At 53.5% G+C, this 25,596-nt stretch overlaps 1 protein-coding gene across 5 annotated transcripts in view; it reads left to right on the plus strand.

Annotated features, from left to right (window-relative positions):
• STK40 (serine/threonine kinase 40) overlaps positions 1-25,596 on the plus strand; it is a 39,971-nt gene that overhangs the window by 2,763 nt on the left and 11,612 nt on the right. For 3 of the 5 annotated variants that reach the window (XM_049617487.1, XM_049617490.1, XM_049617489.1), the window contains exons 2-6: positions 17,183-17,302; positions 19,039-19,124; positions 19,487-19,630; positions 22,066-22,293; positions 23,171-23,223. In XM_049617487.1, coding sequence (XP_049473444.1) covers positions 17,191-17,302; positions 19,039-19,124; positions 19,487-19,630; positions 22,066-22,293; positions 23,171-23,223 — 623 coding nt within the window. In that variant the 5' untranslated portion in view covers positions 17,183-17,190. Of the gene's footprint in view, positions 1-14; positions 13,484-15,654; positions 15,800-17,182; positions 17,303-19,038; positions 19,125-19,486; positions 19,631-22,065; positions 22,294-23,170; positions 23,224-25,596 lie in introns of those variants that run through there. The other 2 variants (XM_049617486.1, XM_049617485.1) reach the window with 2 other exon arrangements.

Raw genomic sequence — 25,596 nt, forward strand, 5'->3', positions numbered from 1 at the left:
AGACAGATCTGAGTTCCAATCCCAGCCCTGCTGGTCGCTAGAGGTTACTTATTCTCTCCGTGGCCAGCCTTCTCATCTATAAAGTGGGGACAGTAAGGCCCCTCCCTAGGAGGGCAGTTGTGAGGATTAAGTAAGACGTTGCAGGTTGAACACTTAGCACACACTGAGAAATACTTGGTAAGTGTTATTACAGACTGCAGGAAAGAACTTCCAAGAATTAGTGGGAGCAATTAGTCGCAACTGGAACTGCGTCCCTTGGAGCTGTCAGGAGCTGTCAGAAGTGTCCTGAGGGACCACAAGATCACAGAATTTCATTGTATTCTTTCTGAAAAGGAAATCTGTGGGGAGTTTACCCAGTCTTTGTGGGAGCCATGCGGATGATTCAGCTCAGCTCTTTAAGAGAACCATTTTGGGGGGCACCTGGGTGGTTCAGTCTGTTAGGCATCTGACCTCGGCTCAGGTCATGATCTCATGGTCCATGGGTTCAAGCCCCACATTGGGTTCTGTCCTGACTGCTCAGAGCCTGGAGCCTGCTTAAGATTCTGTGTCTCCCTCTCTCTCTCTCTCTCTCTGCCCCTCCCCTGCTCATGCTCTGTCTCTCAAAAATAAATAAATGTCAAAAAAAAATTTTTAAGAACCATTGTTCTTAAAAATAGAAGAGTACTTGAGAAAAAATTGTATTTTAAAGTATTCATGACAGAAAAGATGTTTAGAGGTTCTTCTGTGTGTCCCTATTAGATACCCTTGTCTGGTATCTGAATTAGTATCACCAAGAAGCATCACACACATTGATGTATGTAGTGGCTCAAAATCCAGGGCTCCATATGTGGCTGGGGTGTGCTGGGTGCCAGGGGCAGAAGGAGAATAGAGAGGTAGCCCCTGCCCTGGAGGAGCTTGTGGTCTAGCAGGGGCCTAAGCAATGAACACTCGCATAGTTTGGCAAGTCTTTCCCAGAAGTCTTGTAGCATGTAATGGGAACCAGGAGGAAGGAGCAGTTCCACTGGGGGATGTGGAGGAGACTGGGGAGAGCTTTGGAAAGGCCTCAGCGTTTAGCTCCCAAATGGCGAGTAGAGTTTTCCGAGGGCTCACAAGGCACCCCAAGCGGGGGAAGAGCGTGGCACAGGCCTGGATGCGTGCTGGTGTATGTGCATCTTTAGCAACCACAAGAGGTTCTAGCACAGGGTGTGAAGGGACCTGGCTGTAGGATGTGCTGGAGAGGTAGGTACCAGGCTAAGATGCTTGAACTTCTCAAGATCTTGTGATGGAACGCTTTGTTTTATGTGGAGGGAACACCATTAGGCCTGCATCTTCCCAAGAGCCCTCTAGCTGCGGGTGGAGGGTAGACTGGGAAGAGAGTGGGTCAGGAGTCCAGGAGGAGGCTGTTGTAATGATCACAGCAAGCCCTTGTGTGGGCCTGGATCAGGGCAGAGGCATTTGGGATGGCGAGGAAGGGCAGAGATCAGAGCTGTTTGAGGAGAAGTCAGTAGGCCTCTAGGAATATTTGGAAGGGATGGTTGAGGGAGGAGCAGTGGTGGCAGGTGACCCACAAGTTCCTGGTTTGGGTGACATAGTGAATGGTAGTGCAGAGGCTTGGGAGAAGACAGTGGCCAGTGAAATCTGCCCGCTCCCTTCAATAAGATCCGAGTGCATCTCACGGGACAGCATCAGTTGTAAAGTCTGTGGCACCCTGTCCAGCTTGGGGCCAGGCTTCCCTCTGGTTACGCCTGAGTCAGCACCTGGGAGAAGGGCAGCTCCCCTCCCTTCACCCAGATTTGCCCAGGGAGGTGACCTTGTGCAGTATTTCAGAAACTCAACTGGCTGAGTCTGCAAAACTTGTGTAATTTCTCCAGCCTTCAGGTGGCCCTACAGAGCAGCTCTTTACTCTGCGCCATCCACACTGCTTCAGCTGATGCGGTCCTGGTCAGCAGCGTACCTCTAGGTTGTACATGGCTTTCCCATTGTTTCCTGGAGATCTTATCTGGAAAGAGATCTTGAGATTGGATTTACTCCCTAGGCTGGGTTAGCAGACTCTGTCCCTCTTCTCAAGAAGGAGAGGTGTCTGCCCGAGGCCACCTAGGACTCAGAGCCACCAGAGAGATGAGAGGAAGTTGCCCTGGTGCCCTTGTCTCCGAGCTCTATGGGAGTGCAGAGCTAGACCAGAATCGATTGTGCTGTGCAGAGAGTGTGCTGGGGGACAACAATTCAGACAGGCCCTTCGGAACGGGGGAGATTTTCACAAGATTTGTCCTTGGGTTTGTGGGGTAAAGAAGGTAGAAGAGAAAGTGGCCTGAAACGAGAGCATTTCTTCCTCTCCCACCTGCTCAGGTGACACTGTGGCCTTGCAGCAGGTGGCCCAGGGCCCACAGCAGCCCTGCATATCCTCTCAGGATCTGTAAGATCCATGAGAGAAAAGGACGGTATTGTTTGTTTTGATTTATACTGTCTTAGAGATGGTCGCATTCTGGCACATGGATGCTTGGGTTGTTTTTCATTATGGATGTGTGCAATGTATTCAGCAAGCTCTCTACTAATAAATTTAGGTTATTCTCTGTCTTCTGCTCTCCAAACAGAGCTGTAGCAACCGCCTGCATATATATGATTTGGCCCACCTTAGGGATGTGCAGGATTCTAGAAGAGAGGTTGCTGCTTCAGAGTACCTTTTATTATTATTATTATTATTTCTTGAAGAATTTCTAGGCCTCCTTTTAATAAACTTGAGTGGCCTGATTTTGCTCCAGTGAGCAAAGGTAGTCTTTTGGGTTGAGGTACCCCATCCTGTGGGGACACTGAGGAGTCCTTGCCCTGAACAGGCTGCAGCTCTGTGGTGGTCATCCTCTTCTGATTGACGGCAGTCTACCTCAGGAGTGAGTTCAGGCTCCCCAGAGCTTTCACCGTCCAGTAGTATACAGGCTTGATGATTTCCAAGCAAGTCTAGTTTTTGCAAAGCCCCAGAGAAAACTGAGAAGGGCTCTTGTCATTCAGAGTGAAGCTGTGCTCTCTAAATATGTTTATAGACTGCCGCCTACTTGGCAAAAGAGACAGAAGATGTTTAGCCTTTAAAGAGTCTGTGACCCAAGGATCCAGGAAGAAGAAACAGTAGCCTGGACATTGTGGTGGGAATTGGCAAGAGCAGGACTGATGTGCCTGTCATTTGTCTTTGGGTTTGGGGCAGAGCTGGTTTGGGGTGTGATAAGGAGACAGACAGCAGGTGCTTGTAGAGAGAAGCTCAGTTCCTTGGAAGACCTTAGCACTGGCTAGCCCAGAATTCTGTGGGGCATTTGGAACCCCATTTCTGGCATCTGCCAGCCCTAGAAAGCAAGAGTCCTACATTTTGCAGCGGGCGTGGAGCTCCTGGTGTTACTGTGTTTGGCATGAATTCCACAGGGTGCTTTCTCCTCTGACTGCTCTCCCAACGTGGTCCCTCCTGAAGGAACCGGAAGGAAACCAGCCAAAAAAAGGCAGATTGCCACCACCTTCCAGGTCCTTTGCTAAGTACTCAGCAGTACAGATTGAATGTTTCTCAGACTCTAAGGAAGGAGGGACTGTCTCTTACGGAGGAGAACCCCTAGGCTCAGAGATGTTAAGTAACCTGTCCACCGCTTCATAGGCAGTAGGAGCAGAGCCAGATTTCCAGCCTACACTGTGTGATTCTAGAGCCCGTGCCATGCCATTCACCCTGGCCCCACTCTGGCCCCAGGGAGTCCAACCCACGTGGAATCTTGGACTCATAGAGTTTTAGAGCTGGAAGGGTCTTTGGCAAAGCTGAAGCGGTCCTTTCTTTGCCAGAAGAATGGAAACTACCACTTTCTGGAGGCAGGTCCCTCCCCCTCCTGCCCTGTGGCTAGTGAGTAAGGAGACTATCAACCGTATCACTTAGCAGTTAAGGGCCTAGGCTCAGATCATACCTGGCTTCAAAGCCCACTTCTGCCACTTGCTCGTTGAGTGACCTTGAACCAGTCACTGACTGTCTCCAGCTTCATTTCCTCCCCTGTAAAATGGACATAATACTGCCTGCTCCTCAGGTAGTAATGGGGATTAGACATGAGGTGTTATTGTCTGTAGCAGGTTCAGACTAATTTCCAGTCCGCAGTCAGGACCCAGGGGCGGCTCTGATGAGGCCCAGCTAAGCTCTTTGCTGGCGGGTCTGTGAGTGTTCTGAAAGAGGCATCGTGAGCCAGCTTCCAGGTCTCTAGTTCGAATGCTTTGGTGGTCCTCCCAGCCCCTCTGGATGCCAGCTGGCGAGCAGGAAATTCCTTCTAGGCATGTTTGCAAGTTACCTGAGAGAGCTTAAGTGTGCCCAGAGTGGTGGTTTTGTCCCTCCCGCCGACTCTCCTGCTGCAGCCTTGCAATGGCACACGGGCTGGTACATTCAGGGCAGTTCTGCATGTGTCCTGTGCCGTACCCCCTCAAGTGTGCCCTCTCTGAGGCCCAGCCTCCCTTGGGCCTGTTACTACTCTTAACAATTCTAATGGGTTAAACATTTTTTGAGATTTAAAAGAAAGTATTGTTATAGTAGCGTATGATAAAATAGTTAAGCAGTATGGAAGACTATAACATAAACTCTCCCTCCTCTCCCTGGGCCCCTCATCCTGCCGGGAAGTATCCACTGTTAAGTTTCTCCTAGAAATTTCCTGTGCATATTAAAAGCTTGTGTATGATCTTTTTGTCTTTACCCAAATGGGATCGTATTATACACATAGTACTGGTTTGTTTGTTTGTTTTTTAATGTAATATATTGTAAACATCTTTACCAGCAGGTGCAGACCTAGTCTCATAGGCTGCATTGTATTCCATTGGATGGAACATGATGTAGTGAACCAGTCCTTTCTTGGTGGACTTTTAGAGTGCTTCCTGTCTGGATGTGTGTGAGTGTCTACGTGTGTTTTGATTTTTGTGGTTTTATCTTTTGTGGTTTTTTGCTGCGACACATGGTTCTGTAGGAACCCTCGTTGAGCACATTTATCTTTGTGGACTTGTGTGGATATTTTTGTAGGATAAATCCCTTGAACTGGAAAGGCTGAGTCCGAGCCATGTATTTTCTTCTGTTGTGTTGGCTGTGGTTTAGCACATGTTTTCTGCGCACCTGCTGAGCCTATGCAGGGCATTCTGAAGTGGACAAGGCCCAGGCCTCGCTCCTAGGAGCTCACCCTCTCCAGAGACGCACGCAAACAGACGTATGATGAGCATGCTCTTGCCATTGTGTGCGCTGTCTGTCAGTGGTGGCTCGTGGATCTCAGGATTGGCCCTGGCTGGCCTCCTGGTGGCTCAGAATAGGTGAGATCCTCATGTAGGCCTCCCCTCTAAATGGCTCCCCGAGGGGCACTCTGCTGGCCCAGCCTGCCATCAGCCTCTGCGACCCTGCCCCTCCCAGCCAGCAGCATTTCTGAACTGTATTGTTCATGGTCAAAGTTGTGAAATTTAATTGAATTTAAATTTTTTTAAGTTTATTTCTTTATTTTGAGAAACAGTGTGAGTAGGGGTGGGGCAGAGAGAGAGGAATCCCAAGCAGACTCCTCACTAACAGTGCCCCAACGCCGGGCTCGAACTCACAAACCGTGAGATCATGACCTGAGCCAAAATCCAGAGTCGGACGCTTAACTGAGCCACCCGGATTGCCCCTGAATTTAATTGCTGATAGAGGCAGTTACGGAGAAGCAGTTTGCTGACCTCAGTCCAAATTGCCTTTCTTACAGCATGATGGTAGTGATTTTTGCTGTTAAAAACAGTATAAAGAGAGAGAATCACGTGTACCTGGGCCTGGCCCGGGCTTTCCCGTCTGTCGCTCTGGAAATCTGGGGTGGAAGGAAGGAAACTTAACATTTGTCTAGTGCCTCCCACACGCTGGCTCCCGGCAGTCCTCAGGGAACCCTGTGCGGGGGCAGCGCCATCCCCCTCCTGTAGGTGAGGGGACCGTGGAGCACAGAAGCCCATATTCAGGTTGCACAGTGGACACAGAGGGTGGTTCTTAGACTCAGCCAGCCTTCCTGCAGTCACTTGCTGTTTTCTCCCCGCGTGATTGGGGCCACTGTGGGTGGCAAGAACCTGAACTCCATGTGGGACCCCGTGGCAGGCGTTGTTCCCCGGCTGAGTCACTGCACAAGGCAGGAACTGATGGTTTGAGCTGAGGATGGGTCCCCTCAGGAGCAAGGCAGGCTGGCATGAAAGGGGAGAGCTGTCAGGGACTTGGTCTGCCATCACTGCGCAAGGCAGAAGGCCCCCCACAGAGCCAAGGGGCCACCAGGAATGCCTCCCGAGCCAGCGTGCTTGGCTGCTTCCCCAGGCTCCTTCTCTGGATGGGAGATACCAGAGCAGCACGGCCTGAGAAAGAGCTATTAAGTCTGTCCCTTCCTCCTCTGACACCCACACACAGTGACGGATTATTTGTTGTCACATCAGCTGCTTCCGGAGGCCCTTGGGAGGGGTGTGCTGGTGGCAGAACTGGCATTGCTGCCCTGGATTCTGCTCTGGTGGCGCTCAGAGTGACCACTGGTGAAGCCCTTTGCCCCATCTGCAGAGACTGGTCTCTCTTCCATTTATTTGTCTTTGCCCCAGAGGGGCCCACGGGTCCACCTGTGTGTGCACAGCCCTGGAGCCTTTCCTCCCGGAATCACTCTGGAACACATCCTCCTGGCCAGAGGCCTTTCGCCTCCAGTCTTCCCCACCCAGCCGTCATGGAGGCCACAGAGAAGCCCAGTGGGGACTTCCTCAGGGCAGCGGGGTGAAGAGGGACATCACTGATTACGTAATCTCCTTGTATGTGAATCTGGCTTCCTAAAGGAGACCAGAGCTGGACCTCCGAGCTGCAGACACTGGGCTCTCTGTGAGCAGTGGGGTCTTTGGGCCCCCGCTGGCCCCCAGGACCGCTGCGCTGGTCACACTGTAGTCCTGCTGGGGAAAGGCGGCGACAGAGGATGGGTCTGGTGCGGATGTGCTGAGGGGGAGCAGGCTGGGCACAGGGCCCTCTTTCTGACCGCCCCTCCCACTTCCCACTGGGCTGAGTCACTTCCTCCCTGGCTGCTGCAGGTAGGTACTCTCCCACACTCCTGCGCCTGCGAGCACACCAGCAGACCAGCAGACCGGGCTTCAGGGGGCGGGGTTCACCCCGGGCAGTGAGAGCAAGCTCTGGTTAGAAGCCGCCAGCTCACTCGGTACCCCCGAGGCAGGAAAGCAACGGCGTTTAGGGAATGGTGTGATGTTGTGTATCCTTGACAAATTGGAGCTGTACATATCCTGCATTTTCAAAATGAGCAAAATCATCACACTGTTTTGGAACAGCGAAGATGACAGCGCATGCATGAATCTTTGTCATCAGGGAGTCCTGGCTGAAGCCAAGGGATTACTAATCCTCCTCCCCATCCCCCAGCTCCATCCTGAGCTCTGAAGCAAATGGCTTCCAGTGGGTTCCTGGAGAGGTTCCTTATAGCCTTCAGACTCCCAGGGAGAGGGTTCATGCCTACTTCGGGGTGGCTGCCATTAAAACTCAAAGGAAAAGCTGACCACAAAGCCCCCGTTCACTCTAGCTAGCAGGAGTAGAAGAGAACAGGTCTCAGGCAGCCTCCTCTGGGCCCGGTAAGCTGGCCAGGGCCTCTAGGCTTTGGCTGGTCAGCAGTAGAAGGGGGAAATCTTTACTTCATCAAGTTGTGAGAAGGAAAGAAAATCTAGGAAGACACTAGAATGGTTCCTGGCAGGCAGTAGGTACCCATTAAGTGATAGTTCAAAAAGGATTGCACCCAGAGAGGCTTGTCGCCAGGGAGGTTACCTCCACTTAGAGCAGGGACCCCTCACCTTCCCCAGCAAAGACCTCATGACACAGCCAGCCACAGCATCGCATCTGGCCCTTTAGTGTTTCCTCTTTTACAGATGAGGAAACTGAGGCCCAGAGAGGGTAGATGACTCTCACAGAAGGCAGGTGACTAGTTCAGGGAAACAAAGCAAGTAAGTGATGGAAGCTGGAATTTGAACCCAGATCTATCTGACCTCAAAATCCATCTTGCCCTCCCACCTGGCATTTGGGTCCCTGGTCTATGCTTCGAAACACTTAGTTCCATGGGCTGTGAATTCCTCTGGTTTCCTGAGTTGATTTTGTGGATGGAAAGTGGGTCTGTCAGGAAGTTGGGAGCCCTGGTAGCAGCACCTGCATGTGAGTATTGGGGTGCAGTGGGGGTGGCTTCCAGAATGCTTGGGTCACAGAGGGCTGGGGGACACCGCCTGGTTGGCTGTTGGGAGGATATCTCAGTAACCCCACCTCGACTTGGCCCCTCTCTCCAGAGAGACCTGTTCGGGGGCCAGAAACACCTCCTTATCCAGGGACAAGCACGGCCCCTCTCTCCCTGCTCACCTGCAGCTTTCTGGCTGGCAGCTCCCTGATTCCAGGAGAATGACTGCTTATGAGGAAATCCAGAGGGTACCCCCCTCTCTCTGGTTGGCGCTCCTAGGACCATAGCCATCATCAGGTAGGGAAGGAGCAGTCAAGGAAGCAGTGTGGTCAAGTACAAGCAATATGGGATTCAGAGTTGGGAAACCCGTGTTCACATTCCATCTCTTTCAACAACCAGCCGGGTAACTTCAGGCAGGTCTCAGTATCTCTGAGTCTCAATTTCTTTTTCTAGAAAAAGTTGTGTTTGAGGAGAGGTGGGAGGGATCAGTTACAGTCATGTACGGGAAAGCGCTTTGTAAGCTATAGAGCTCTGTGCAAAAGTTAGTTGCCCTGAGAGTTCATGTGAGGGTGTGGGCCTCCCATGTGGGCTCCGAGTCCGAAATTCACCATCCAGGAATGAGCCTGGAGAATTTTCGAGGGAATTGGCAGACCTCTAGTGTGGGGGTGTCTGGTCTATAAAGCAGATCTACAGGTCTTAGTTGGGTCATGTGTTCAGATTTCACACTGCTCACCCCAAGCCTTGGTATTTCTTTCCAGGTATAGTCACATAAAATGCAGAGTTGAGCCAGAACTGCCCTTTTCTGGGGATAGCAAGAGTGCTAGGAATTTTTCTGACCAGCAGAAGGACCTTCACACCATGAGCCTAGAGTAGAGGGACCCAGAGGACCTGTCACTGGTGTGTAGGGGCAGGCCGAACTATCATTCACATGCCCCGCATCTTGCTGCAGGAAAGCAGGTCTTTTCACTGGATTCAGCCAAAAGGGGGCTAGTCTGTCCCTTTGCCAGTGAGGGGTCGGGCGCAAGCCTCAGGCACGTGCTGTGAATAAGTCACTCCTCTGTGGGGTCCGCTTTCCGGCAGCAAACACTGTCTAAGCACAACCCCCGATGATTAGCCCGCCCAGAACCCTCCCTGCCCCAGGCATCCAGGCATTTCTGACATGGGGCTCTGCCTGGACAAATGGTTCCCAGCATCTTGCAGCCCACTTACGTGCAGCTGTGACCCCTTGTCTCCCTGACCCTGGATTCTGTCTCCTGCCATGAGCTGGTGGACCATCCATCCGTACACCTGGCGACCAGTTGGGTCATCCCTGTCCCCTGCCCCAATATGGTCCTTAATGTACTCTGGGCACGTAACAAACAGTTCCGCAGTCCATTTTCTCATTCAGCAGTGTGCCAGGCCCCGGGCAGCGTGCAGGGAAGCAGCGGTAAATTGGACTTGCTCCCTCAGGGGTGGTGGAAGTCAGATACACCATGGTTCCAGGACAGTGGGAGGGGACAGAGGTCTGCTCAGTGCTCTGGGAGCTGCAGGAGGAAAGGACTCAGAGTGAGGACGGAGGGAGAAGGATGAGCCAACCAGGGAGAAGAGGGCAGGGTGAGGGTGTTCATGGCACACTCAGGGAATTGTGAGTCATTTGGTGTGGGTGGATCTTGGGGACCTACTAACGCAGTGCAGCCGGAGAGCTCGCCTGGGTCTGAGGAGTTAGGGTTTTTTCCTGAGACCAGAAGGGCATTGGAAGACCCCCGCCACGAAGACAGAAACCCTGCAGGCCCAGGTCCCGGAGCAGAGGAGAACGTGCAAGGTGCTAGAATCTGTTAGTCTGAGCCCCATTTACACAGGTAGCTGAAGTGGGGACTTCTCCCAGAGTCCTTCCTGCATCCTCCCTGATCAGCCGCAAGAGAGGTTCCCCCTGCTTGGTGCACCTGATGCAGTAACCCTTTGATGAAAGTGTGCTGCAGAAAGACGCCACCAGGTGGCAGACCTAGAGATTGCACAAAAGCCTCCTTTTCCCCTGTAGCACAGCGTTTGCAGGGGTGGAAGAGGGTCGTTCAAGACTGAACTCCTGTTCATGCCAGCCTGGCTCTGCCCAACAAGGGTGAGATCCCGCATCCTGCCACTGTGGGCACAAGGAGTCCCTTTGTGAATCTGGACAACAGATTCCTCCAGGGCCTTAGGAACTATTCCGTCCAGTGGCTTGCACTTTCTCCGGTCTCTGACCTCAGAGTAAATTGCAGGCATTGTGACCCTTCGCCCCCAAACCCTTCAGCATCTGTCACCTCAGAGCAAGGGCATTCTTCCGTGTAACCACAGAGCAATTTTCAAATTCAGGGAAATTGACATCGATACAGTCCATATTTAGATTTTGTCAGTTACCTAGTCATATCCTTTAGACCACCCCCCTGCCCAGGATCACACACTGCATTTACTTGTCTCTAGTCTCCATTAATCCAGACTGGTCCCTCATTCTTCCTTTAACTATCAGTCATTGATGTTTTTAAAGCACACAGGCATGTTCTGTTGAATGTCCCTCAATTTGGGTTTGTCTCATGATCACATTCCAGTTACACATTTGGGGCAAAATGATAATAATGTAAGTTGTGATTTTATCAGGAGTTATACGATGTCAGTTCTGGTGTTGGTGATATTACCTTTGGCCATTTGGTTAAGGTTGCAGCTTGCTTTTTTTTTTTTTTTTTAATTGAGGTATATTTACACACAGTGAGTCTCACAGATCTTTTAATTATAGAATTCAGTCATTCTGACAAATGCACGTCTTGGACTAGAGGCACTAGGTCTCAATTCCAGACTCCTCCCCACCCCTCCACTGGATCATGACAGAGGATCCATGTGGGGCGGCCTTATCATCCTGGACAGTCTCTTACTGTGCCCCGAGTTGATAATTGCCAGCTGGTGTTCCAGCCTCTGCTTCCCCCTAGGCCCGTGAACAGAACAAGACAAGAGCATGAGGTGCTGTCTGCCTCTGCCCTCCTATTGCTGGGCACCCCGCCCCTCCTCAGCAGCTCGGCTAGCCCCCTGGGCCTCCTCCGCTCCCCGCGCTGAGCTGAGTGTGTCATTCGGGCTGGACATCAGACTCCCCTGGCCTTCAGTGCTAGGCCAACAGCCCAATGGCAGGTTCAAGGTCTTTTAAGCCTTCACTCTGGGTACCCTCTTCTGCCTTCTTCCCCCACCACACACACCCATTCAGTGCCCATTTAGTAACAATCCCTTTCGGTTTGGGCAGGAGAGATACAAAGCTACTGTGTTGAAGCTAATAATAGCACAGGTTACCAAATGCTTACAGTATGCCGGTAGGTACTTTTACGTGGCTTATCTTACTTAATCCTTAGACCAACTTCCTAAGGTAGGTGTTGTGCTCTGTATTTTGTAGATGCTGAATACGTAACTTGTCCAAGGTCTTATCACTATCAAGTGATGGTGCTGGGGTTTACACCGGATTGGACTTACTCCTAAACGCTTGCGCCGAGTCTGAGGTCCCCAGCCAGTGTGGGTTATGGGGATCAAGATGGTGTTCCCTTCAGCCGAAGGGTGACCGGGCCAGGCATAGGACAGCTGGGGTCCCCTGTTCTTTCACCCCCAAGTGTCATACAAATGGTTCTGTGTCGTGCTGTGAAAAAAGACTAACACACGTTGCTCTAACCATGTTATTGTGCCGCCTTAGTGTCCCGTCAACCGAGACTCTTTTCCCTCCCTCCAGGGCTGATGTGGGTCTAGGCACACAGACCCTTGACACATGTGTAGCAAACAGGATTGAGGCCAGGGATGGGTGGGAGCCCTGCCCTCACTTTTAAGTGCCAGGTGGGCTGACCAGAGGTGCGGGTCCCTGCCTTCAGTAGACACAGCCAGAGGTAAAGTCCAGAAGACAGAAGTCTGCCCAACTCAGGGAATTTTTTGATTTGTTTGTTTGGTTCGTTTTGTTTTGACAATGCCAGGAAACGTGGGAATGGGCGTAGGGGCTGCTGACAGGGACAGCTTGAATCTCGACACCATCGGCTCAGCCTGACCCTAGAGTGTAGACACAGTCCTTTGGCTCCTAGCAGGCATTGGAAGCTGCTAACAAACTGTGGCTACCAGCTGCCATTGTTGTCATACACACACACACACACACACACACACACACACGCACAGCAAGCAGTGCACCGGGCCCGGGTCTGTTGCCTGCTCCTTGCGGGGACTGCCCTTGCACTCTGCCTTGACTGGTTTGGCGTGCAGGGTTACCCATCTCTCCAGGAACCCAGAAGTTGCAGCAGGAAGCCCAGGACAAGGTGGAGTGCAGAACTTTCTGCACAGTGGGCAGGCTCCATCACTGCCTCTCATGCTTGCAGGGGGGATGGGATGCTCCCCCTGGCTCTGTGCACGTGTGAATGTCCGCTGCATGGGGCGTCTGCATACCTGAGTGGAGGGGGTGATTCTGGGTGTGAGTGATGGGCCCCTCCTTGGTTCGGCCAGGCTTCAACTGCTTCCTGGTAGGTGGAACTGAGGAAAGACCGAGCTGGGGAGGCCTCAGCACCATCTCTCTTTGCAACCCACCTCCTTTTGGGGTTGATAGTAGGTATATCCACCATGTTGAACCATGCCCTGCCATACAGTGCCCTGCCTGGCCCTACCCCGCCCAGCTGTCCTGTGTACTGTCACACTGGATTTGGCACCACGGGCCTTAGAATCTTATGTGTTGCTAGTGGCCCGGCCATTGTTGCCTTCTGGGAGAGCTGGGCTGACATCACCCAACAGCTTTAGAGTGAAATGACCTTAGCCCCAAATAGACAGGATAGGGCAGGCATCCCCCTCCTTTGGGCATGCCATGGTGGCTGTCACAGAGCTTTGGCCCTCCAATGCTGGCCCAAGCAAGTGAACCCCCAGCTCTTAGGATTGAGGCCCACAGCTTGCAGATGGGGGGTACCAATCTGGTTCTCTTTCAGTGCCTGCCTCCTAGCCTCCTCCCTTCACCCCCATTGTTGCCTCACTGAGCCTCCTGGTGAGTGCAGGTTCTAAGGGAACCGGTGCTAACTTGGGAGGGTAGTGCATGGAATAGTTGACAGATCAAAAGCTCGGGAGACTTCTAAGCCAGGACTGCTGAGTTACCAGGGAGCTGAGCAGTAGGCCCAGGAAATACCAAGCAAATGGCTGCCCCTTAGCCAGACTGGGCCAGGGTCCTTCACCCCAGCCTGAGGACTAATGTCTCTGGAGGGGCCTGGCCCCAAGTCCTTCTAGACCAGGGTAGCCAGACCTTTCACTTCACAGATCTCACTGTGAAACCAGGATCCCTCAAAGCAGCCTTCCCCACGGGAGCGTTTGTGGACCATTTGCAGGTGTGTCTCTGGAAGAGAGCCCGTCAGGATGATTTTTGGGTGAGGCACATCCTCCCTGTACATCAGTGGGGGTGCGGGGGACAGGAGGGTCTATCCCCAGGGGGGTTGTCTTTGCTCACCCCTCCAGTGAGCCTGTTAGCGGCTCCCCATTTTCCAGGCCTGCCTCTTCACACTGTTTCTTTGCTCCCCCAGCCCTGGTGGCAGGAATGGATGTTCAGGAAGGGAAACAGCCCTGCCACCGCTTCCCTTGCCAGCATCTTTTCCCTCTCCCTGCCCGTCTGCTTCCATCCTTCTGTCAGCCTACATTTTGGAGCGGTTCCCAAGCCATTTGCTTGAGCTGAATCCTGAGTGGCGTGGGTGGGGTCAGGCTGAGCCCACTCATTGTCTGTGCTGCAGCTGCTCCCAACAAACTGTTGTCTAGACCAGGCCCGTGTGGAGGCGTCCAGGCAGTGTCTACACAGATACGATGGAGGCTCCACGGTGCTCTCCAGGGAACCAGGAGGAGAGAGGGGGCTTAGTGTTCCAGGGAAGATGGCAAAGATGATCGGAATGGGAGCGAAACCAGCTCATCTCCCAGGGCAGGGGCAGCTCCAGCGCAGGGCTGCTGACCCAGCAAGAACCACCACCAATATATATGTACCAATGTGTGTGTGTGTGTGTATATATATATATATATATATATATATATATATATGTAAAACCATTGTACCCCTCACTGTATTATATATATGGGGGTAGAGTGGTTTCATATACACACACATATTTTTTTTCCTTGTGGAATTTTTACTCTAGTGGTGGGGAGAAGACATTAAGCATATAAACACGCAAATAAATACATAATCACAAAATACAGAAAATGCTGTGAACAAAAATTCCACGATAGAGTGCTGGGACCCAGTGGCGGTGGAAATATCAGGGAAGGCTTCTCTGAGGAGGTGATATTTAAATTGAGAAGGATGCAGAGAAGTCAACCAGGCAAAGGGCAAGAACACTGTTCCAGACACATTACTGTCCAGCTTTTTAAGATTTTTCTCGAAGCAGTTTCATTCTTCTCGTAGGAATGATCTTGAATCTGCGTCCGGCATAGGCCTCTTTGGCAGAAATCATGGCCAAGCCTAACTGTGGCTTCTGCTCCACTTGGGAGCTATCAATGCCTACTGAGTTACATGGTCCTAGTTACTCTCAGAATGGAGTCATGGGTCTGCGCCTCAGTGGCATAGCTCTGAAAACAAATAGGGGCTTGATGAGAGGCCAGCCTGGTAGATTGGACTAGAGGTGTGCCAGGCCATCTCTCCTGAATTCCATTTCACTGCTGGATTCAGGCTCTCAGGGTTTAGAATAAGGGCCAGAACGGCGGCACGTGAAGATTTAAGCTAACTGGTGAATGTGCACCTGTTCTCAGATTAGGGGTGGCCTTCCAGGAATAACAGGCAAACAAACTAAAGGAAAAGAGAGCTGTTTGACTACATAAGCATGTCACCGTTTTTTAAATTAGCAAAATGTTAAAACATTAAGAAAAACTACATCATATGTCAGCTATAGCCTTAATATATAAAGAGTTTCTAAAACTCAATAAGACTAATACACTCAACCCAGTAAAAAATAGAAAAAGAATATGAACTGATTCATGGAAGAAATAATGCATGCAACCAGTATGTATGTAAAACAGGTTCAACCTCGTGAATAATTGAGGAGTTAGGTAGGCATTTAAACAATGATGTTCTTTTTATTACCCATCAATTGGCAGTTCTTAAAAATTATATTCAGTCCTAGTGCAGATTCTGGGACTTATTCGCCCACACCACTAATGTGGTATAGATTGGGACAGCCTCCCTGAGAGCAGCTTGGCAGTGTATGTCAGGCATCTTTGGAAACATGTGCTCCATTTGACCCTGAAGTTCCCCTTCTTGGAATTAATCCTGAGGGAGAGAGACAAGTATGTCAAGCTGTATGTGTGTAACAATTAATAAAAAAATAGGGAAAAAAACCCCAGATGTCCTGATGGGTGTGTGGACCAATAAACTATGATATATTCTTACCAAGGAGACCGGGTAGATATTTCAAGTGATGCTTCAGGATATTGTCATGTAAGGTTGTTCATAATTTTTTTTTACAGCCTTATTGAGATATATTTCACCTACCATAAAATTCACCCTCATAATGTATTTTAGATGGGAGAAAAGGAAGCTTATAAAACAGTATCACAGTGTGGTCCAAATTCCTGTAATAACGAAAACTAGAAGTGTGCGCACGTAAACATACAGGATGGTTTGCCTGAATGTTAACGGTGATTACATCTGGGTGCTGAGATTATGGGTACGTTTTAATCTTATTTTTGCATATCTGTGTTTTCTAATATTTCTGCGGGGAATGCCAATAACTTCTGTATGAAGAAAAAAATTATAGAAGTTGGGGTTCGGTGTCCCCCAGGCCTTTTATGGAAGGATAAAGGCTACACTCCTAACTTGGCCATCAGGTCCCCTAGATCTGGCCCCTGTCCCTCTCTCTGGGTCACTTCTCACCACCCCCTGTTTCAGGCCATACGCTCCACCAACACAAACTCCTTGGAGTTGGTTGCTTACGTGCCGTTTCTTACCTGTGTGGGTTTGCTCACCCAGGTCCCCCTGCCTGGAGTGACCTTGGCCCCTGCGCAGCCCACTTCGGTATCACTTCCACAGGGTTTTCCCTGGGCTCCCTCAGGGCCAAGGGTCCCTCCTCAGGACCGGGCAGCTGGCCTTCCCCAGGCACCCCTGTGACCCTCTGCCCTCCCTGCCCATTCATCCGTGTACATCTGTGTCCTTGCCCGCCCCCCGCCGTCTAGGACACTGCCTTCCCAAGCTGTTAACTATAGGCGGCTGGAAGGAGCAACTCTTGTCTTTTTAAATCCACATCCAGAGGTTAATATCTTTTAGAATCTGGCTCCTGTGTCCATCTTTCCTCCTAACCCTGGAGGAGATAGGGATTTCCAGGCACATCCAGGTGCATCCTTTAACTGGCTCTTAAATGCACAATATATGTTTTTCTTAAAAGTCATTCAAGAAAAATTTGAAAATAGGAGAAAGAGAAGAAAAAGTAACACCCCCCCCCATGACAACTTTGGGGTGTTCCTCCATCAGAGAGGACCTAAGAGTCAGAGGAGTTTGAGAGAGAAGATCCTCGGGGCAGCCATCCTCACACTTGGTGGGCATGAGAGTCCTCCGGGGCCCCCTCCATCCCACACCCCAGAGATTGGACCAGTGGGGATGCAGGGGGACCCAGGATTCAGCACCTCAGGCCATTTAGCTACAGGTATTTGGGGGGAAGACTTCACCTTGGGAACAGCCACTTCCAGGCCATCTCTCCTCTCTGTCTCTGTGGTGGTCTCTCGGGGACCTCAGTTTGCATCCACACAAAGCCAGTGTCCTCTCTGCATCTGATTGGCCCCTTTGAGATGGGCTGGCTGCCCACCTCTGTAGCCAGTATATGCTGCCTGGAAGGACATTCCCCTTGAGCCCCTGATTAATGCCAAGGAAAGGAGCTGTGGTTCTTTGTCACTGGGAACCTTTGATGCTCCTCCGGGAGGGGGAGGAGGTGGCGGCGGCAGCGGGAACAGCAGCAGCAGCTGTGTGACGCATCCCCAAGTCAGACTTGCAGGCTGAGTTCGCGTGAGGAAACTCGCTGACTTGCTCAGTGAGAAGGGCTCCTCTGTGTCTTGTCTAGAGCTGAGAATGAAGCGGAGAGCATCGGACAGAGGAGCTGGGGAAACGTCGGCCAGGGCCAAGGCTCTAGGAGGTGGCATTTCCGGAAATAATGCAAAGAGAGCTGGACCATTCATCTTGGGTAAGCCTCTGACCACTGGGTGAGGCAGGTTGCAGGGGGGAGGGGGGGCGGGGGGCGCAGGCGCAGTCTGACATGGTGAGCGGGGCGGCAGGCCTAGGCGCAGCAGTGCAGGGTGAAGCGCCACACCCACCACAGTGCAGGGCCTGACCCACCCCGGCCTGGCCCTAGCTTCCCTGCTCGACACGCAGTCTCTTTGTGCCTGTGGAAGATCCAGAGCGTTAGGTCATGTCTTACCAACAGCTGTCATTTTTGTCGTAGCCTCATGAGCCTTAGGTCTGCTGCGGCTGAGAGCTAAGCCGTCTCTTCCCCCATGGAGCCCCGCGTGTGCCCCCGCCCCATGCCACCATGGGAGGCACACAAGCTGCATCTGAACCCAAGGTCCATCATCCAAGGCACTTCTTGGACCATTCTTGGAGGGCACAAGTAATTCCACGAGGCATTTGGTATAGCCCTCCAGAGGTCTTATAAAATTGGCACAGAAGTCCTGTGGAACTTCCCAGTGGGGGTTCCCGGTGGTCCAGAGTAGCAGCAGGGCCTTTCTGCCTGATGTTGGAGGCCCAGCAAATCTGGGTTGCTGGGCTCAGCGTTGCAGGAGTGAGCTGGGTTCTGAGGACACCAACTCTTCCACCAGCCAGAGACTGGGTGTGAGTTTTGCTTTGGGGCGCTGTCTTGGACTTATGGGCACAGGACGGTTCAGCCCCAGGCGTTGATCAGATAGTTCCCCGTGCCTACTATGTGCCAGGCCTGGGCGATTTGCTAGGGCTGCAGCAGTGAACAAGACAGGCAAGTTACTGCACTCACCAGAACTTCATATTCTAGTTGGAAAAAGAAACAGAGTAAACCGTGCACAAGATCATCATTGGGTCAGTAAGGGCCTTGAAGGAAGAAAATAAGATGATGTGAGAGTGACGGGTTTAGAGGGGGTGTATACAAGGAAGGTTCTGTATGAGGAAGTGATACTTGGGCTGACACCCGAGGGTGAAAAGGATGCAGCCATGTGAAAAGCAGAGGAAAGCATCCTGGACAGAAGGAGCAGCAAATGCAAAGGCCCAGAGGCAGGAAAGGGCTTAACAAGTTAGTACCTAAGAGCACAGTGTAGCTGGACTATGGTGGTGGGGTGGGGAAACATAATCAGTTAGGTGGGCGGGAGCCAAATCGTACAAGACCTTGGAAGCCAAAAAAGAAGTTTCAGCTGTATGTTAAGAGCAGTGAAGCGCCATTAAGTGACACTGTGACATTGTCAGAGTTATGTATGATCTGAAAGCTCAAGCGAGGTGCCATCAAAGGACAAGGAGCTGTGTACATCTCCAGAAGTACAGAAGTTCCCCAAACCGGGTGCTCTGACGGGCCCGGCGGCCCCCTCAGACTACCAGGGGAACTCGCCAAAGCTCTGGTTTCTCACCCGGGAGATGCTGATTCAGAGGCTCCAGGTTGCAGCTGGGATCTCTCTTTTTTTTTAAACACACGCTCCTCAGAGATTCCAGCACACAGCCACTGCTGAAAACCCCTCTTTTTGAGAAACATGCCTGTAAAAGCCAGGTGTGCCTCGGGCAGATGCACATCAAATCCTCCACTTCTGGAGGGGAGCCCGTGAGAACTGGCCCCCAGGAGACAAGGGGGGTAAATCAGTGGATGTAAATGACCTTCCCAAAGAAGAGATCTAGCGGAAAGACCGCGTGGTGCCACGAGAGACAGGGCTTCTTCGAAAAGTAAGCCCGAGGCTCTGTGTGCCGTAGGTCCCCGTCTGGGCAACTCCCCGGTGCCAAGCATCGTGCAGTGTTTGGCGAGGAAGGATGGCACAGATGACTTTTATCAGCTGAAGGTGAGTGAAGCACCGGGGGTGGGGGAGGCCTGGGACCCGGGGCTGTCCTGCCAGCCTGCTCGCCCCCCTCCTCCACCTTCACAGCCACACCGCTTGTGAACAAGCTGCTTCTTCCCGGGAGGCAGTCGGGTTCACGCAGTCTCGCTCTGAGCAGGCCCGATTCAAAGGGCTCCACCAGAGCAGGAATCACACTGCCGTCACACTACGGAAAACCTTGCACGTCGTATGTGCACGTGTGAGTGCGCGTGTGCGGTGTTGCATGGCGGAACGTGAGCCCCCCTGCTCCTCTCGTTGTCACTCGGCTTTGTAAAGTAAGGTCTTTTTTGGCTTTTTGGTCTTTTTGTGTGTGTGCCTTCCTAAAGATCCTTACCCTTGAGGAGAGGGGGGACCAAGGAATAGAAAGCCAAGAGGAGAGGCAAGGCAAGATGCTGTTACACACCGAGTACTCTCTGCTTTCCCTCCTCCACACGCAGGATGGCGTGGTTCACCACCACGGGCTCTTCCAGGTGAGTGGCAGAGGGGGCTGCCTGTCCCCACCCTTCCCCCCGACCCCCTCCCCGGCTGGCCTGCGGGGGCCGCCTGTGTGGCTGGAGCAGCTCGCCCGCGCGGCCTCCTGGGAGCCCTGCCAGCCGGGCGCACCAGGACTTCCCGGGTGGGGCGGGCAGGAGGCCAGGCTGCGGCCACGTTAGCTGGGGCGTCCAGGCCACGATGGCCACAGCCTCGCAGGAGTGCACAGTTCTCTCCAAGGAGACCCGCTGTTCCCAAAAGGGAGGAAAGCACGGAGTCCGTTACAGACCCACGGGCTCTTCCCAGGTGTGTCGTGTGGAGAGCTGGCCAGGCCAGGGTGGGAGGGCGGTGAAACCAGTTGTTTCTGGTGCCGACAGTCCTTTTTTGCTGCCCAGGCGTTCCAGTTAGTTCAGCGAGTGTCCCTGTGCCCTCGCGCTCAGATGTGCCAGGTCCCTCAGGGAAGGTACTAACTAATTCGTCCTTGTGCCCTGAAAGGAGCCATCCTCGGGGCAGAACCGAAAACGTGTCTCCGGAAATGAGGAAGGCCCGGTTCAGGGTGCCCAGGAGGCCTCCTGCCCAGGCCCCACACACAGCTTCTGAAGAGCCCTCAGCTAGACGCGCTGGCCAGGGCCACTCTTGCTAGAGGCACCTGGCCCTCGACAGGCCGTGTGGTGGCAGGGAGCCGCAGAGGTTTTGGATCCGGCAGCCCTGAATGCCGGCTGCGTGACCTCAGGCAGGTCACTTCCACCTACGTCTCACCTTCCTCATCTGTAGGATGGAGGCAGCGATGGACGCTCGCCTTGTAAGGTCGGGAAGGTGAATGGGAGTGTGTGCAGCCCGAGCTGTCCCTGTACATGCTCAGCATTGGTATTTTCTTGTCAGCTTGATTTCCTGGATAAAATAAAGGGGAAATGCCCCCCCCCCACTCCCATACATAAACACACTAAGGTGTTTATTATTAGATGCGCAATTAGAGACAACTCTGAAAAATCAGAGTGCTTCCCTTGAGCATGAAACCCAACTGAGCGGGACTGTGTTTCTTTAGTGTTTCATCTCTGATAGCTTCCAAAGCTTGGCCCTGCTTTATGTCATCTTGAATAATAGAACCTGCGTGATTAGAACCATTTCTGGAGTCATCTGTGTGCCAGACACTGCTGGGCCTCTGGGGAAAAGTGAACAAGAGGTGTGATCCGCTCGGAAGGAGAAATGTGGATATTCAGTCCCCAGGGGTTCCCCGGAGGCAAGCGTCAGTCTGCTGGGGATGACACTGAGGGCCTCCCCAAGCTGACAGAGTGAAAGTCCCCGTGTTTTCTGTCTTACTAAATACCTTTTCAGGTTGGGTGCCTGGCTGGCTCAGTTGGTAGAGCATGTAACTCTTGATTTCGGGGTTGTAACTTCACGCCCCATGCTGGGTGTAGAGATTACTTAAAATAAAATCTTAAGGGGCGCCTGAGTGGCTCAGTCAGTTGGGCATCCGACTTCAGCTCAAGTCATGATCTTGCAATTTCGTGGGTTCGAGCCCTGTGTCGGGCTCTGTGCTGACAGCTCAGAGCCTGGAACCTGCTTTGGATTCTGTGGCTCCTTCTCTCTCTACCCCTCCCCCCTTCTCATGTTCTGTCTCTGTCTCTCTCTCTCTCAGAAGAAAATAAACATTAAAGATTTTTTAGAAAATAATAAAAAATAAAATCTTGAGAAAAGAGAAAAAAGAAAATGAGGCACCTTTTCAGCAAGGAAAATGGGCCCAGAACTTGCTATCACATGTTGGTTACAGAACCCACTTCCTGATAGCAGGCATGGGTTGTCTTCCTCTCTCCACAACCTGTGAGGGCAGGGTGCTAGGTCCCTTTGACAGATGAGGCGCCAGAGACGGAAAAGTGAGGTGCACTGCCCCGTGTCCCACAGCTGGGACAAGGGGGAGCTGGGGCCTGAGCCCAACCTTACCCACTGTTACCTGGCTGCCCAGGAGTCCCGCTTCCATGTGAAAGCAGTTGTCTTGGAACTGACAGGTGTCCAGAACACCTGACTTCCACCGCCTCGGACCTAGTCGTGGCTGGAATCCCTGGATATGCCATGGAAGGAGGAGTGCCAGGGCCCTGGGTTTGCTGCCTGGACCCTGGGCTCAGAGCTCCCTTTAGCATTACATTCCCAGCCCTGATCCAGACCCTTTGCTTTGACATCAGAGCATGAAACCTGAGCCTGAGCCGCTTTCACCCCAGCCCCTGGCTGGGCTTGGCCCTGGCACACAGGAAGCTGGACATTACCGAACGGTCTGCTGGTCCAGGCCACCCAGGCCTCGGGCCTCCACCACCCCACACGTGCAGCCTGTTCTAGGCTCTCGCGTGTGTATCTGGCTCCAGAGGAGAGTCCCAAACCCCTGGCCCTGAACCTGCTGGCCTGTGGCCAAGCCCCCGGGTCTGCCCCCTTGCCCCCCCAGGACCGCACCTGTGAAATCGTTGAGGACACAGAATCCAGCCGGATGGTTAAGAAGATGAAGAAGCGCATCTGCCTCGTCCTCGACTGCCTCTGTGCACATGACCTCAGCGACAAGACCGCCGACCTGATCAACCTGCAGCACTACGTCATCAAGGAGAAGAGGCTCAGCGAGCGGGAGACTGTGGTCATCTTCTACGACGTGGTGCGCGTAGTGGAGGCCCTGCACCAGGTGACAACCTGCCCCGCTGCCTGTCCCTCCTCCTCTGCCCGGCGCGTCCTGGGCCCCAGTGACCGAGAGGCCTCCAGGTCCCCCTGCCGCAGAAGGCCACCCTTGTTGCTGCTGCTCAGCGAAAGCAGCTCTGGTCCCCCCCGCCGCCCCTCCCTCCCGGCCGGGTGCGCTTTCCAGAACATCCAGGCAGAAAGCGGCCGGATGACCTGTGCGCCCAGTGGGGCACAGGGCTGCAGGCCCCAGCCCATGTTCCTGGGGACGTGCTGCCCGGGCAGCCTGGTGGAGCACATCATAGCAACTCCCCGGCCGCCGAGAGGCAGCCCTGTGGTCTCCCGGCGAAGGCGACAACTGTGAGGTCCCGCTCGGGCAGCCACAGCCTGTCTCTGAGCTTTTCCTAGGGTTGGGGTGTCAGGCACCCCGAGGTCCAGGTGAGGAGAGCCTGGCCTGTCCCGGGCACACAGCTTCTGCAGGCTGAGCCTGCACTGCTTGCTCGCCAGAACCGGAGGGTTCATCTCATAGCGCCGATCCACGCAGGCGCCTGTGGTTTGGTTTTCCAGCGGGCTATTTACTGGAGGTGGAGAGAGGAGTAGTTTTCCCCACTGGCTGCTGCCCAGAGGGGAGAGAGCTGGGGGAGCCGCCCCGGGTGGGGCAGAGACTGCCTGGGTTCACCTATCACCCCATTCCTGCCCACGGTTGTTGAAGCCTTAGGATGGTCCTCACCTGCCTGTGGCTGACAAATCAAGTCATGAGCCTAAAGAGACACATCATAGAGCTTTTTTCTGCCTTCCCCAACTCCTGGAGAGCCCACGTCTTAGAGGCTGGATCCAACCATGGCCTTAACCTTCGCGTTACAAACCACATGCCTGTTGCTTTCCAGAAAAACATTGTGCACAGAGACCTGAAGCTTGGGAACATGGTGCTCAATAAAAGGTAAGATTCTCTCTTCTTCTTTCTTGATGTAACCTTGGGGTTGGCACGGGCCACACGCTGCAGCTTGCCAGCGCCCTACAGTGCCCCCGTGTTTCTGGCTCAAAACAGCCCACTTCCCCCAGGAATCCCAGGGGGCGGGAGGTGCAGTGTCTGCTTCCTCTGCCGTTTCCCACATGGGAATATGGTGCTTGCTTAGAAGGGGAGTCTGGGGCGCCTGGGTGGCTCAGTCGGTTGAGCATCCGACTTTAGCTCAGGTCATATCTCACGGTGTATGAATTTGAGCCCGCTGCAGGCTCACTGCTGTCAGGGCAGAGCCTCCTTCAGATCCTTCACCCCACTCTCTCTCTACCCCTTCCCCGTGCATGCGCTCTCTCTCAGAAACGAATAAACGTTAAGAGAAAAAAAAAAGAAGGGGAGTCTTAAAGTCCACAGAAAGGGAGCTCTGAGAAGGGCTCCAGATGTCCTCCTTGGGCCATTCACTGTGCCTCGGGAGTGCTCAGTAAATATACAAAAGGGACACATGAGTTGAAGGAGTGACAGATGAACAAAATGAGGCCTTGTCACAGGTCAGGTTCCCAGGAAAGACTCCAAGGTGTGTGTTCCCGAGGGTTACTAGGAGGTGCGCTCAGGGGAGAGGGTGGGATTGGGCGGGGGGAGACACGGAGCTGTGGTACAGTCACGGCAGGGCTTCAGCCTGGAAAACTCGAGAACCAGAGGGCCCCTCAGATGTCCCACATCGAGGCAAGGGGCCAGCCTGGGCATGAGGGCTGTGGCCCGGGTGGCTTACTTTGGCTAAGGAAGCTTCCTGGGAACAAACGCAGCTCAGTGGTCAGAAGTCACTAGTCCCAGCAGCAGGGAGAGGGTGCTCCCCCTTGGAGGGGGTCTGGGTGGCTCACCCTAGCAGCCTCGGTCAGTCAGCGGCAGAGGGAGATCATACAAGGCCCCTGCGTCAGGCCGTCACCCCCTCAGGCGGAGGGGCCCCAGCCTTGCAGGGGCTCCGGACTTCCAGCAGGCACCACCATGACCGGGAAAGTGTAGGGCTGGGAGGGGCTCCCACCTCCCCTACTCTGCCTGGGCTGGCATCTCACCCTCATCACCCTCTCACCTCCAGGTGTTGTGGTGGCTCGGGGGGGCTCGCAGATGGCAGGCATCAGTCTCAGGGCAGAAGTGGTGTGTGTGGCAATTTGTTCCGTGACGGGGCCACCCACCCAGGCGGGGGTCCATTGCCCCCGTGAAGCATCCCGGACCATGGCAGCACAGGGGAAGCTGCAGGGAGATGGGCCTCTGGGGAGGAGGCGTGGGGGTACCAGATCCTGCAGTGCCGGCCTGAGATGCCGTGGGGAGGATGCTGCGGACAGACACGGTTCCAGAGTCCCCGTGCGATGGGGCGCTGACCAGAAAGCACTGGCTGGGGGCCCATGGCGGGGGCGGGGCGGGCAGAGACTCTGGCCGTCTGAGTCAATTCATGAAGGATGAGTAAAGATTGCCAGCTGGAGAAAGTGAAGCAGTGAAAACCTTACCCTGTCATGCTCCACAGGGAGGAGGGAAGGAAACTGAAATTCTAGGGCTGCTCAAACCCTTGCCTGGCCAGGTGGGAGAGTTGGGGAAGCTGTGGAGGAGCCAGACGTAGAGGTCAGGCCTGGCTCAGAGCCCAGCGCCCCCTCTTAGTTACCCGGGAGACCATGGGGATTCATTTGATGATTTGTTATTGACTGATTTGTCCGTGTATTGAGAGGCTGCTGTGGGATCAAGTGCTTCTCTGAGCTTCCGTGTCCTCATCTGTGAAAGTGGAGGTGACCAAACCTCCCTGTAGAGATTGGCCTCAGATGTGGAACTGCCTAACGGGGCCGGGCCCGTCGTAAGTGCACCCCGTGCTAGACAGCCTGCGGCTCACTCCTCCCGCCCCCCCGGGAGACAAGGCCTGCTGGGTGTCGGGTGGCTGGTGGGGGCACTAGTGGCGAGCCCGGCGAGGCCCTGGCCTGCTGTGGGGTGTTGGCCCGGTCACCATCCCACTCTGGACCACAGGCTCACTGCTCACCCAGAGAGGGCACATTTTTGGACCACCTAAGTACGTCTGGCTGCGGAGCCTGCGTCCTCCAGCCTTCCACACGACTGTGTACTGGCTCTAAATGAGCATCCTGAGGGGGTTGTGGGAAGGCACACTCGGGCTCCTGTGCTGCTACCCACAGCAGTCCTCCAGGCCTCTGTGTGTCCGTGGTGGGTCTGCTTCCCCCGTCACTTCTCCGGGCCCCCTTGCTTCTGGGAGTGTAGTCAGGAGGCCATACCTCTCTTGAATAACGACAGTACAGCTAGAGCAGCTCCTCCACGTATGTGTCTGTCTGTCTGTCTGTCTGTCTGGTCTGCACGTGTGTG

The sequence above is a fragment of the Panthera uncia genome (assembly GCF_023721935.1).
Source record: "Panthera uncia isolate 11264 chromosome C1 unlocalized genomic scaffold, Puncia_PCG_1.0 HiC_scaffold_4, whole genome shotgun sequence".
In the NCBI taxonomy this organism is placed as follows: Eukaryota; Metazoa; Chordata; class Mammalia; order Carnivora; family Felidae; genus Panthera; species Panthera uncia.